At 47.2% G+C, this 14549-nt stretch overlaps 1 protein-coding gene across 2 annotated transcripts; it reads right to left on the minus strand.

Moving 5' to 3' along the window:
• Positions 1 to 1291: 1291 nt before the first annotated feature.
• LOC139833213 (uncharacterized) lies at positions 1292 to 14188 on the minus strand. Of its 2 annotated transcripts, none has more exons than XR_011748566.1 (3): positions 13819 to 14188; positions 2839 to 2919; positions 1292 to 1574 (listed from the first exon to the last, which is right to left on the minus strand). XR_011748566.1 is itself a non-coding variant. In XM_071823412.1 (3 exons), the coding sequence occupies exons 1-3, from the start codon at positions 8994 to 8996 to the stop codon at positions 1504 to 1506; spliced, it is 387 nt and encodes a 128-aa protein (XP_071679513.1). In that variant the 5' UTR covers positions 8997 to 9030; the 3' UTR covers positions 1292 to 1503. The 2 variants fall into 2 exon arrangements, 1 of the variants encoding a protein (XP_071679513.1); XM_071823412.1 differs by lacking the exon at positions 13819 to 14188 and adding an exon at positions 8762 to 9030.
• Positions 14189 to 14549: the final 361 nt, after the last annotated feature.

The raw sequence follows: 14549 nt of genomic DNA on the forward strand, positions 1-14549 counted from the left end.
GGGGTACAAAATTGGTTCAGAAAACACCCCACCATGATAGTGTACACACCATGTGGACACACACAATTTTTGTGGTCATTCCCACCATCCGAGGCTCGCTTTGCAGGAAAACCCTAATCCATTGACAAATTGACATCAGCGCATGTGCGTGTAGCCGGATGCACCCGGGGGAACAAAATTGGTTCAATCAACACCCCACCATAATAGTGTACACACCATGTGGACACATACGATTTTTTGGGTCATTCCCACACTCCGGGGCTCGCTTTCCAGGGAAACCCTAATCCATTGACCGTGCGGTCTACAACATTGACTAATTGCCGTCAGCGCATGTGCGTGTAGCCGGACGCACCCGGGGGTACAAAATTGGTTCAAACAACACCCCACCATGATAGTGTACACACCATGTGGACACACACAATATTTTTGGTCATTCCCACCCTCTGAGGCTCGCTTTCCAAGGAAACCCTAATCCGTTGACAAATTGTCGTCAGCGCATGTGCGTGTAGCCGGACGCACCCGGGGGTACAAAATTGGTTCAAACAACACCCCACCATGATAGTGTACACACCACGTGGACACACACAGTGTTTTGGGTCATTCCCACACTCCAGGGCTCGCTTTCCAGGGAAACCCTAATCCATTGACCGTGCGGTCTACAACATTGAATAATTGCCGTCAACGCATGTGCGTGTAGCCGGACGCACCCGGGGGTACAAAATTGGTTCAAACAACACCCCACCATGATAGTGTACACACCATGTGGACACACACAATTTTTTGGGTCATTCCCACCCTCCGAGGCTCACTTTCTAGGGAAACCATAATCCATTGACAAATTGCCGTCAGCGCATGTGCTTGTAGCCGGACGCACCTGGGGTACAAAATTGGTTCAAACAACACCCCACCATGATAATGTACACAACATGTGGACACACACAATTTTTTGGGTCATTCCCACACTTCAGGGCTCGCTTTCCATGGAAACCCTAATCCATTGTGTAAGCCCCAGGAGTAGGAAAACCCAGAGCGCGCATGTAAGAGGGGTTTATGTGCATGAGGTCACTACAAAGGACCGTGAGGTCGCCTCGCATTCCCAAGCATATGGGTAGGCCAAGCAACAGCTCGACACGCCCATGCACACAACACCCACCTCAAAGGCTCACGATAGGCTTTCCAAGCCTGAGTGCTTCACCTTCCTGTGCACTTCACACATACACACACTGTGCACAGGATGCGAGGGTAGAATACAGCTTGAATATCACAACATGACTATGTACGACACAAAAGATGGAAATAAGGTTCATATATATAGCAACGCTCTAATGAGCAAGATCCAAATGACACTCAGAAGGGAAACATATCCCATCAGTACATCATACATAAGATAGCCAAATAGTCTGGGTACAGACAAGATCCAAATTGGACTAAGAGTCCTGAAGATAATCAAGCGGTGTTTCCATAACCAACAAGCCACAGGCTGCTGCCTTAGGAACGATCCTGCTACACAACGAAGTCGTCGTCCGTGAACTCGACAAAGTAGCCACCTGCGTACTGCTCATCATCTGTCGTACCTGTTTGTCGAAAAGCGTGTTCCGGAAAAAGAGGAAGAAAAACGAGGGTAAGTACCGTTGGCACGTACTTGCGAGACAAGACCAGCTATGCTTGCTGGTGGGCGGTGTAAACTTCGCCCGGCTATATGTGGAGTTTAGCGGCAGCAAAGCACTAACCAAATAGAGACACGCTACAACATCCGTCTAGTAAAGAAGGTGAGAGAGCGCATAATCTAGCAGTTCTATACTCTGCAAACAACAACCCAGCCAGTGCGATCCCCCTTAGCCAAGAGGTACTAACAAGGCACTCACACAGTTGACAATTTTATATCCATTCCATTATAATAGGGCTAACTTACTACGCAAGTGATTAGCAAGTTATTAGCGACAACTTTAGGTGTAAGTTGTTCTATGATCGAGTTAAACAGCTCCAAGTCGTCCATAACCGCGGACACGGCTTATCGATAAGATTTACCCTGCAGGGGTGCACCAATGTTACCATACACGCATGCTCGAACCCGCGTAGACAAGCGCGGAGTCTCACAACAAGACCGTTCCCAAATCAACAAGAATGTCTAGGGGGGCCACCCGACTAAGCTACCCGAAACGAAGTTCGGCCGTACTCCGATGCGGACTCAGGGTTTGCGTCGGCGGCTAGGCGTGCGAACCACACGCTTCGCTAAACGTCCCGCGGGGTACAGTACAGAATATAAACACCCGAAGGCAACAGGAAGTAAACACCCGAAGGCAACAGTAAGTAAAGCATGGCATACATGGCATAGGCAAATAAAACCAAGGTTGTGGCCCCCTTTTCAACAGACTTGAGAATTGGTAATGGGTGATGGGGGGTCCCGATAAAACCTCCCACGAGTGGTTAGCGCGCTCAGTCTTAGAAACAGATAACAAGAACTCGGGTCCTAGGGGACATTAGCAAGTCAAAGTTCCGATGCTTTCGCAAAGGGGCTCACAGATGCCTCTGCATATTATATCCCTTAGCAATTTTAAGTTGTAGCAAAAGTTATCCACTTCATTTTCGAAAAGGTAGTACATGTGTCAACATCCCAACAAGATATCCCGAACATTTCGAGATATCAACAGAAAACCCTAAACTCGCCTACGACTCGCAAAGCTGGCAAACAACAAACAATAGGTAGGGCAAGGAGGTGTATCTCGGAGATATAGGTAACAGGTGGATAGGACACGTGACACAACATAATCACAACATAAGGATAGCAATAGATCAAAAGAGCATGTAAAAGTAAAATAGGTGAAGGGGTGGGCTCGCCTGTCAGATCAGAGGTAGAAGCACCGACACGATCCTCCAAGGGGAACTCGTACTCCTGCTCGTACTGCTCTGCGTCGGCGTCTACTCGAGAAGAACCAAATAGCACATACAAGAAGAGTAGGGCACAAATCAATACAAGTGCAATGCGCAATATGATGCATGATGGCATGGCAAGATGATTGATGCAAGGCAAAATTAAGTGGGGTGCTCATAATTCACATGAAAAGACAAACACCCTCACATAACATTTAGTTCATTTTGGAATTTTAATTTGGACAATTCAGAGATGATGCCAATGATGCATGACAACGTGATATTTGAAAACCTCTCACTTTCCTGATGCATTTAGATATAAAGATTGTCAAATTCGAAGTTGTAGAGAGGAAGTTATGATCTATGCATCAATTATCAATTTTAGTCCAGATTTGAAATTGACACAATTTTAGTTGTTCAAAAGTTGAAACAAAATTAATAGATGGATAGATCATGTTTTTCTGATACTCCAACATATAAAGTTTGTGTGATTTGGATTTTGGAAAATGCAATTTTAAAACGTTTGAAAATAGGCAGGGGCAAAAATTTGATGAACAGCAGTTGTGCAAAAAGGGGTTTTTAATCCTGTGCGGCCGATTTGAACACGGGACGCTCAGCGATTGCAAAGGAGCGGTACCGGTGTCTTCTTTGTGAAGATTTAGTACAACACGGGCGGCGTATCGGGTAAGATGTAGCCCCTCGTTAATCAATTTCTGGACGAGTTGAAGGCGAAGAAATGACAGTGGTTTTCCTGGAGATAGTGTCCTGCACGAGTTTTTAAAGCATCGGGAACGACGAATCTGGGGTGCTAAAACGAGAAAACTCGACGAGTTGAGTAAGATGACAGTAACGAGATTCTAATGAAACAGGTTTGACGCGATTTGGTTCACTGTGGCGACGACGATAAGCGAACGCAACGGACCCGTGACAAAAACGAAGCAATTTGAAAAACTGAAACTGTTTTCGGGTTGATTTCGATTTGACGTGGGCGGCGCGATTCTGCGTGGATGGGCATGATTCAAAGCTCTAAAGCGTAGCCCGTGATGGTGGCTATCCAACGGTGCCACGATCTTGCTGCGGGGGAAGAGTGAAACGCGGCGGAAACGTCGGAAGGTAGGCACCGTGACGGATACGAAACGGCGGCAAAACGGCGGATTCACGGTCACGTTTTGCGTTGAAGATGGCGTCGTGTACGGGCCTCGAAAACTAGTGACTCCAAAACAAAAGTTGTAGATCTATGTCCCAGCTTTACAACGGTATGAATTGCTCGTGCTGGAATGGCTCAGTGCTGGTGTTGCGGTGCGTCGCAAGATGACACGCGGAGCGGCAAAAAACTGGACGATTTTGGTCGTGAACTCGATCTCGTTTTCATTTTCGCTTTCGAACCGATGAGCTAGGCATGCTTGCGGGGAAGGGGAAGTGGTGCTGCTGCTCACCCTGGGTGGGCGAGGCGAGGTGGAGGAGTCGAGGAAGGGTCTTGGGAGAGGTTGAAGAAGAAGTGGCCGGGAGAAGTTGAAGAAGAGCTTGCTGCCGGCCTTGGCGTGCTTGAGGCCTGGGGTGACGACGAGGTGTAGAGGAGGACGAAGGGGGTGCCTCTCCTGCTCGGGTGATGGCGAGGACGTCCATGGCGACGAGGCAAACGTCGGCGGCGAGCTGCGGGTTGATGGGGTTTTGCCCCGGGTTGGAGAAGGGTGGCGGCCGGTTTGTGGAGAAGAGGAGGAAAGGGGTAGGGTTTGGGTGCAGCCTGGTTGCTTAAGAGAGGGGCATGGTGGCGGAGGATGGATGGGAAGGGCGACGTGGAGCTTCGTGCTTCACTATTGCCAGATATAGGATGATTCCTCACGTGTAGAGCAAGAGAGAGGGGGTAGGTGCATGCTACTTTTGGGAGATGGTGAGCTGGGCCGGTGGTGAGAAGAGAGATGGGTCAAGGTGAGAAGATAAGGAGCTGGCCGGTTGGAATAGGTGGGTTTGGGTTAGATGGGTTAGGTTTAGGTTTTTCTTTCTCTCTTCTTTTAAATAATTTTCTGAAATTTTGAGAAGAGAAGAATTTGAAATGAATTCAGGGAAGAACTCAAGCATGGGATACCAACATGGTAGGCTTGAGAAATAAAAGAGAGAAGGGAGAGGGAGCCATAGAGAAAATAAAGAGAGATGAAAATATGTGCTATTCAAATGTTTGGCAAACCCTAATAGGCTCAACCATTTGAGAAGGAAGGGATCCCAACTCAAGCACATATTAAGCATTACAAAAAATAGAAAGAGAGGGATAGGTTTATCAACCATATAATAGAAAACTTTGGCATGACCTATTTGAAATATAGGTCAAGTGGTGGAAGGTTGGCTTGAGCTTTTCTTGGAACATCACAAGAGGAGGGGATGAGCCAAGAGAGAGATAGAGAGAAACATCAAGCAACAAGAAAAGAACCAAAGCAAACCAATGCAATTTTATAGAAGCCAAAGGTGGTGATATGCATGAATGCAACATGATGGGATGATAACAATGCAAGAAAGGTAAAAGGGACTAAGGTGTTACTCTTGGGATGTTACAAACGCACCCCCCCCCCTTGAAGGAATCGCACCCCGAGATTCTCAGGAAGAAGAGAAGAAGGACGGGTACTCGGAACGGAGTTGATCTTCCCGCTCCCAAGTTGCTTCTTTATCGGAATGGTGCGACCACTGCACCTTGAGGAACTTGACAGACTTGTTGCGAGTTCGATGTTCAGCTTCATCAAGAATCCGAACGGGATGCTCTTTGTAGGAGAGATCTTCTTGGAGGTCAATGGACTCGTGATCAACTGCACGGCCCGGATCTTTGAAGCACTTCTTGAGCTGTGACACGTGGAAGACATCGTGCACTTTGGAGAGCTTCTCAGGAAGTTCAAGGAGGTAAGCGACCTCACCACGCTTTGCTAGAACCTTGAAGGGACCAATGTATCTTGGCGCCAACTTGCCTTTGATACCGAAACGATGAGTGCCCCTCATAGGAGTAACACGGAGGTAGGCTTGATCACCAGGCTGGTATAACATATCACGGTGCTTGCTATCATAATAGCTTTTCTGCCGAGATTGTGCTATCTTCAGATTGTCACGAATGATTCGCACCTTTTCTTCAGCCTCGTTGATGACATCAGGGCCAAAGATTTGCCTTTCACCAGTTTCAGACCAGTTCAGAGGTGTTCTGCATTTGCGACCATAGAGAGCTTCGAAGGGTGCCATGCCCAAACTGGCTTGATAGCTGTTGTTGTAAGAGAACTCAGCGAATGGAAGGCATTCTTCCCATTTCATGCCGAAGGAGATAACACAGGCACGGAGCATGTCCTCAAGAATCTGATTGACTCTTTCGACTTGCCCACTCGTATGCGGATGATAAGCTGTGCTGAAGAGCAGATTAGTTCCCATAGCTTTCTGAAAGCTTGCCCAAAACTTGGAAGTGAAGATGCTTCCGCGATCAGAGCTTATTTCCAAGGGAACACCATGAAGAGAAACAATCTTTGCAGTGTAGAGCTCAGCCAACTGACTAGCAGATATTGTTTCTTTGACAGGAAGGAAGTGAGCAACCTTAGAAAGATGGTCGATCACCACGAAGATAGCATCATTGTCTTTCCGAGACTTTGGAAGACCAGTCACAAAGTCCATCTCAATCTTATCCCATTTCCACTCAGGAATCTTCAGGGGTTGGAGGACACCCGGGTCTACGATGTTCCGCTTTGACACGGCGACAGACATTTTCTGAGACATAGCGAGCAACATCCCTTTTCATCCTAGTCCACCAATAGGTAGATTTGATATCGAGATACATCTTTGTGCTGCCAGGATGGATAGAAAGAGGAGTGTCGTGAGCTTCTTTGAGAATGAGGTTTCTCAGGTCTGGATCATTTGGAACAACAAAACGACCTTGGAAGAAGAGAGTTCCTTGATCATCGAGAGAGAAGGACTTGTACTTGGGCTTGTGCATATTCTCTTTGATATTATTGCTGCAAATATCTCGCAACTGTCCTTTTCGGATCTTATCTTCAAGAGTTTGCGTGATCACCAAGTTTGCAAGGTAGCCTTGGGGAACAAGCTCAAGATTCAATTTCCTGAATTCTTCATAAAGAGCAGGTTGACTTTCTTGAATCATGAGGTTGTTGCAATAGGACTTGCGACTAAGGGCGTCGGCCATGACATTAGCTTTGCCTGGAGTGTAGCTGATAGAGAGATCAAAGTCCTTGATGGTTTCCATCCATCTCGTTTGACGGAGGTTCAAGTTGGGTTGTGTGAAGATGTATTTGAGACTCTTGTGGTCGGTGAAGATCTCACATTTGTTGCCCAACAAGTATTGGCGCCATGTTATTAAAGCATGTAACACGGCTGCAAGCTCAAGATCATGTGTAGGATAGTTGAGTTCATGCTTTTTCAACTGACAAGAAGCATACGCCACAACTTGACGTTCTTGCATGAGGACAGCACCTAGACCATGAAGAGAGGCATCACGGTAATATCGGAAAGGCTTAGAAGTATCACGGAAGAACAAGGACAGTGTGGAAGTGAGCTTACGCTTGAGGAGATCAAAGCTTTCTTGACATTGAGGAGACCAAAGGAACTTCTTGTCTTTCTTCAGAGATCGGTAAGAGGCTTGGCGATCTTGGAGAAATTCTCAACAAAGCGGCGCGATAACTTGCCAAACCGAGGAAACTTCTCACTTGCTTGACATTCTTCGGAGCAAGCCATTCAACGATCGCCTTGACGGTTTCAGGATTGACAGCAATGCCTTTTCCCGAAATGACATGACCAAGATAGACGACTTGAGGAAGCCAAAATTCACACTTGGTGAACTTGGCATAGAGGCGATGTTCACGAAGCTTCATGAGGATGAGGCGAAGATGCTCTTCATGCTCCTCATTGGACTTGGAGTAGACAAGGATATCATCGAGATAGACTACCACAAACTTGTCGAGGTACTCCATGAAAATGTAGTTCATCAACCGAGAGAAAGTGGCAGGAGCATTAGTGAGGCCAAAGGACATGACGGTGTATTCGTAGAGACCATAACGAGTTTTGAAGGCTGTCTTGGGTACATCCTCCTTGCGGATTTTGATTTGGTGATAACCACTTCTCAAATCCATCTTAGAGAACACAGTTGCACCCGCAAGCTGATCAAAGAGCTCATTGATGCGAGGAAGAGGATATGTATTCTTGATCGTTTTCTCATTGAGAGGACGGTAGTCAACCACCAATCGATCAGTTTTATCCTTTTTCTTCACGAAGATGGTAGGACATCCCCATGGAGAAGTGCTTGGCTGAATGAAACCAAGTTTTTGCAACTCATCAAGCTGCTTCTTGAGTTCAGCCACCTCATTGGGACCCATTTTGTATGGCCGCTTTGAGATAGGAGCTGTTCCAGGCTCTAGTTCAATGACGAACTCAACAGCCCTGTCAGGTGGCATACCTGGAAGTTCTTCAGGAAAGACATCAGGAAAGTCGCAAACCACCAGTATAGACTCAAGCTCCGGAAGAGAACTAGGATTCAAAGCAAAGAGCTGAACGGAAGGTGTTTGGGAAGGTGTATAGGTCAAGGTTCCTGATGAAGTAGGAAAAGAAACTGAATGCTTGGCGCAATCAATGACAACTTTGTTGGCCTTCAACCAATCCATGCCAAGGATGACATTAATGCCAGAGTTCACAAGGACTATCAAGGATGCGAGAAAGGTATGGTTTCCAATTTGAATTTGGTTACCATGGCTTATCTTCGAAGATATCATTTGTCCTCCGGGAGAGTGAACCAAGAGATTTGATGGTAATATCTCCATAGGAAACTCGTTGCTTTGAGCAAAACTATCAGACACAGAAGATAGAGAAGCTCCTGTATCGAACAGTACTTTTGCAGGAATGGAGTTAACAAGCAAAGTACCAAGCACGACGTCGGTAGCTTGTTCAGCTTGCTCGACGTTGATGTTGTTGACGCGAGCAGCCCTCGGACCTTGCCAAGTGTTGTTGTTGAAGGCACGGCCCTGAGCTGGTGCACGAACCATCGCATTTGTCGAAGTAGAGCGAGGTGGTGGTGGAGGAAGCTTCTGAGGGCAGAAGGTAGAGATGTGCCCAACCTGACCACACTTGTAGCATGTGGGGTCGGCACGTGGACCCATCGGCCTTGGTCCACCATAAGCAGGCCTTGGCGGAGCTTGGTTGGTCCTCTGCTGAAGCTGTGGGGTGGGAGGGCGGGGAGCATACCCGGCCGTGTCTTTGCGCGGGGAGCATACCCAGCTTGTGTAGCTTGTCCTGGCGGTGCGGGATAAGGAACCCACAACCTTCGCTTCTGAGGCGGCGCTGAAGAAGGAGCACCAACCTCTCGAGTATGCTTGCGTGACTCGTCGAACGCAAGCCTACCCGACTCTTCCTTGATAGCAGTGTTGACCAGCTTGTCAAAGGTGTCCATCGAGACATGAGTGAGCGCGTACTTGAGTGCCGGCTTGAGGCCATTACGGAACCTCTTCTGCTTCTTAGCATCAGTAGACACTTCTTCACCACCATAGCGAGCTAGCCTTGAGAACTCGATGCTGTATGCCATCACGTCTTTGTTGCCCTGAACAAGACTGAGGAATTTCTCCTTCATCCTGTCCATTAGCCCTTCAGGAATGTGGTGGCTTCTGAAAGCTTCCCTGAATTCTTCCCAAGTGACATCAGGCGCATTGGCGGGACGCATCTCGAGAAAGTTCTCCCACCATGCTGCGGACCCTCCTTTCAGTAGGTGAGTCGCAAACCGCACTTTGTCTTCTGGAGCGACTCCCGCTGTGTTGAGCATGCGGTTGACATCGCGCACCCAATCATCTGCATCCAACGGTTCAGGAGTAGAGTCAAACAATCGCGGGTTCAACTGCAAGAAGTCCCGGATCACTCGACCATTGTCATGACGAGCTTGATCGAAGTTGTGCTGGGTTTGCTGCATCTGGCTCAACAGTTGAGTCATTTGCAACAGGGCTGGTCCCAGCGGAGGAGGTGGCGGAGGTCTAACCATCCTATTGAGGGAAAACATAAGACGGTTGAGACAACAGATAAGAACAAAGCTTAGAACAAGGATTTAAGACCAGATAACACAACGATCCATAGAATTCATCAAGGTACACCATACAAGGTTCAAGTACACATGAGATCCATACGACCGCAAACAAGGATAGAAAAACTAAAACATCCACTTGACACGCAGGACCGTGGAGTATACGGTAGTTCCATAAGAATAACGATAAGGAAGCAGGCTCCGGAACAAAGAAGTGGTCGAGATAGCATCGGATCAAAGGAGAATAACATGTTAGTATGAAAATACCAACATGTCAAAGGAATAGATTATATGTGGAGATTGACAAAGGATGATAATGAAGCAACCATAGTACAGAAATTTTTCAAAATACTTTTTCCTATGGCACTATGGTTTCCCACAAACACGTCGAAGCCTAGATGAAACAAGATAAGAATAGAGTAAAACCGTTGCACGTTCTTACCAGAGGGAGGGTGGGTGGGGTAAGAAATAAATGCAGAATTCCTACACTCGCGCACAATTTTTCCTATGTAGCTACTAAAATATGAGTTTCTAGACACAACTTCGTCCGCTGCAACGGGGCTCCTAAAGGCAGTCCTGCTCTGATACCAAGTCTGTAAGCCCCAGGAGTAGGAAAACCCAGAGCGCGCATGTAAGAGGGGTTTATGTGCATGAGGTCACTACAAAGGACCGTGAGGTCGCCTCGCATTCCCAAGCATATGGGTAGGCCAAGCAACAGCTCGACACGCCCATGCACATAACACCCACCTCAAAGGCTCACGATAGGCTTTCCAAGCCTGAGTGCTTCACCTTCCTGTGCACTTCACACATACACACACTGTGCACAGGATGCGAGGGTAGAATACAGCTTGAATATCACAACATGACTATGTACGACACAAAAGATGGAAATAAGGTTCATATATATAGCAACGCTCTAATGAGCAAGATCGAAATGACACTCAGAAGGGAAACATATCCCATCAGTACATCATACATAAGATAGCCAAATAGTGCAGGTGGAGACAAGATCCAAATTGGACTAAGAGTCCGAAGATAATCAAGCGGTGTTTCCATAACCAACAAGCCACAGTGCTTTGCCTTAGGAACGATCACCTTTCATGACGCAACGAAGTCGTCGTCCGTGAACTCGACAAAGTAGCCACCTGCGTACTGCTCATCATCTGTCGTACCTGTTTGTCGAAAAGCGTGTTCCGAAAAAAGAGGAAGAAAAACGAGGGTAAGTACCGTTGGCACGTACTTGCGAGACAAGACCAGCTATGCTTGCTGGTGGGCGGTGTAAACTTCGCCCGGCTATATGTGGAGTTTAGCGGCAGCAAAGCACTAACCAATAGAGATACGCTACAACATCCGTCTAGTAAAGAAGGTGAGAGAGCGCATAATCTAGCAGTTCTATACTCTGCAAACAACAACCCAGCCAGTGCGATCCCCCTTAGCCAAGAGGTACTAACAAGGCACTCACACAGTTGACAATTTTATATCCATTCCATTATAATAGGGCTAACTTACTACGCAAGTGATTAGCAAGTTATTAGCGACAACTTTAGGTGTAAGTTGTTCTATGATCGAGTTAAACAGCTCCAAGTCGTCCATAGCAGCGGACACGGCTTATCGATAAGATTTACCCTGCAGGGGTGCACCAATGTTACCATACACGCATGCTCGAACCCGCGTAGACAAGCGCGGAGTCTCACAACAAGACCGTTCCCAAATCAACAAGAATGTCTAGGGGGGCCACCCGACTAAGCTACCCGAAACGAAGTTCGGCCGTACTCCGATGCGGACTCAGGGTTTGCGTCGATGCACTAGGCGTCTGAACCACACGCTTCGCTAAACGTCCGCGGGTACAAGATCTGAGAATATAAACACCCGAAGGCAACAACGAAGTAAACACCCGAAGGCAACGGTAAGTAAAGCATGGCATACATGGCATAGGCAAATAAAACCAAGGTTGTGGCCCCCTTTTCATGAGACTTGAGAATTGGTAATGGGTGATGGGGGTCCCGATAAAACCTCCCACGAGTGGTTAGCGCGCTCGGTCTTAGAAACAGATAACAAGAACTCGGGTCCTAGGGGATATTAGCAAGTCAAAGTTCCGATGCTTTCGCAAAGGGGCTCACAGATGCCTCTGCATATTATATCCCTTAGCAATTTTAAGTTGTAGCAAAAGTTATCCACTTCATTTTCGAAAAGGTAGTACATGTGTCAACATCCCAACAAGATATCCCGAACATTTCGAGATATCAACAGAAAACCCTAAACTCGCCTACGACTCGCAAAGCTGGCAAACAACAAACAATAGGTAGGGCAAGGAGGTGTATCTCGGAGATATAGGTAACAGGTGGATAGGACACGTGACACAACATAATCGCAACATAAGGATAGCAATAGATCAAAAGAGCATGTAAAAGTAAAATAGGTGAAGGGGTGGGCTCGCCTGTCAGATCAGAGGTAGAAGCACCGATACGATCCTCCAAGGGGAACTCGTACTCCTGCTCGTACTGCTCTGCGTCGGCGTCTACTCGAGAAGAACCAAATAGCACATACAAGAAGAGTAGGGCACAAATCAATACAAGTGCAATGCGCAATATGATGCATGATGGCATGGCAAGATGATTGATGCAAGGCAAAATTAAGTGGGGTGCTCATAATTCACATGAAAAGACAAACACCCTCACATAACATTTAGTTCATTTTGGAATTTTAATTTGGACAATTCAGAGATGATGCCAATGATGCATGACAATGTTAAATTTGAATTACTCTCACTTTTCTGATGCATTTCGATATAAAGTTTGTCAAATTCGAAGTTGTAGAGAGGAAGGTATGATCTATGCATCAATTATCAATTTTAGTCCAGATTTGAAAATGGCACAATTTTAGTTGTTCAAAAGTTGAAACAAAATTAATAGATGGATAGATCATGTTTTTCTGATACTCCAACATATAAAGTTTGTGTGATTTGGATTTTGGAAAATGCAATTTTAAAACGTTTGAAAATAGGCAGGGGCAAAAATTTGATGAACAGCAGTTGTGCAAAAAGGGGTTTTTAATCCTGTGCCGGCCAGGATTTGAACACAGGACGCCCTGGCAGTTGCAAAGGAGCGGAACCAGTGTGCTGCTGTGAAGATTTGATATAACACAGGCGGCGTATCAGGTAAGGTGTAGCCCCTCGTTAACTGAATTTCTGGACAGTTGAAGACTGAAGAAATGACAGTGGTTTTCCTGGAGATAGTGTCCTGCACGAGTTTTTAAAGCATCGGGAACGAAGAATCTGGGTTGCTAAAACGAGAAAACTCGACGAGTTGAGTAAGATGAAAGTAACGAGATTCTAATGAAACAGGTTTGACGCGATTTGGTTCACTGTGGCGACGACGATAAGCGAACGAAAACGGACCCGTGACAAAAACGAACAGCAGCTGAAAAACTGAAACTGTTTTCGGGTTGATTTCGATTTGACGTGGGCGTCGCGATTCTTCGTGGATTGGAATGATTCAAAGCTCTAAACTGTAGCCCGTGATGGTGGCTATCCAACGGTGCCCTGATCCTGCTCTGGGGTAGAGTGAAACGCCGGCGGGAAACGTCGGAAGGTAGGCACCGTGACAGATACGAGAAACGGCAGCAAAACAGCAGATTCACGGTCACGTTTTGCGTTGAAGATGGCGTCGTGTACAGGCCTCGAAAACTAGTGACTCCAAAACAAAAGTTGTAGATCTATGTCCCAGCTTTACAACGGTATGAATTGCTCGTGCTGGAATGGCCTGTGCTGGTGTTGCGGTGCGTCGCAAGATGACACCGCGGAGCAGCAAAAACTGGACGATTTTGCTGTGAACTCGATCTCGTTTTCATTTTCGCTTTCGAACCAGTGAGCTAGGCATGCTTGCAGGGGAAGGGGAAGTGGTGCTGCTGCTCACCCTGGGTGGCTGAGGCGAGGTGGAGGAGTCGAGGAAGGGCTGCCGGAGAGGTTGAAGAAGAAGTGGCCGGGGAGAAGTTGAAGAAGAGCTTGCTGCCGGCCTTGGCGTGCTTGAGGCCCTGGGGTGACGACGAGGTGTAGAGGAGGACGAAGGGGTGCCTCTCCCTGCTCAGGTGATGGCGAGGACGTCCATGGCGACGAGGCGAACGTCGGCGGCGAGCTGCAGGTTGATGGGGTTTTGCCCCGGGTTGGAGAAGGGTGGCGGCGGCTGGTTTGTGGAGAAGAGGAGGAAAGGGGTAGGGTTTGGGTGCAGCTGCTGGTTGCTTAAGAGAGGGGCATGGTGGCCGGAGGATGGATGGGAAGGGCGACGTGGAGCTTCAGGCTTCACTATTGCCAGATATAGGATGATTCCTCACGTGTAGAGCAAGAGAGAGGGGGTAGGTGCATGCTACTTTTGGGAGATGGTGAGCTGGGCCGGTGGTGAGAAGAGAGATGGGTCAAGGTGAGAAGATAAGGAGCTGGCCGGTTGGAATAGGTGGGTTTGGGTTAGATGGGTTAGGTTTAGGTTTTTCTTTCTCTCTTCTTTTAAATAATTTTCTGAAATTTTGAGAAGAGAAGAATTTGAAATGAATTCAGGGAAGAACTCAAGCATGGGATACCAACATGGTAGGCTTGAGAAATAAAAGAGAGAAAGGGAGAGGGAGCCATAGAGAAAATAAAGAGAGATGAAAA

The sequence above is a fragment of the Lolium perenne genome, chromosome 7, assembly GCF_019359855.2.
Source record: "Lolium perenne isolate Kyuss_39 chromosome 7, Kyuss_2.0, whole genome shotgun sequence".
NCBI classification, from domain to species: Eukaryota; Viridiplantae; Streptophyta; class Magnoliopsida; order Poales; family Poaceae; genus Lolium; species Lolium perenne.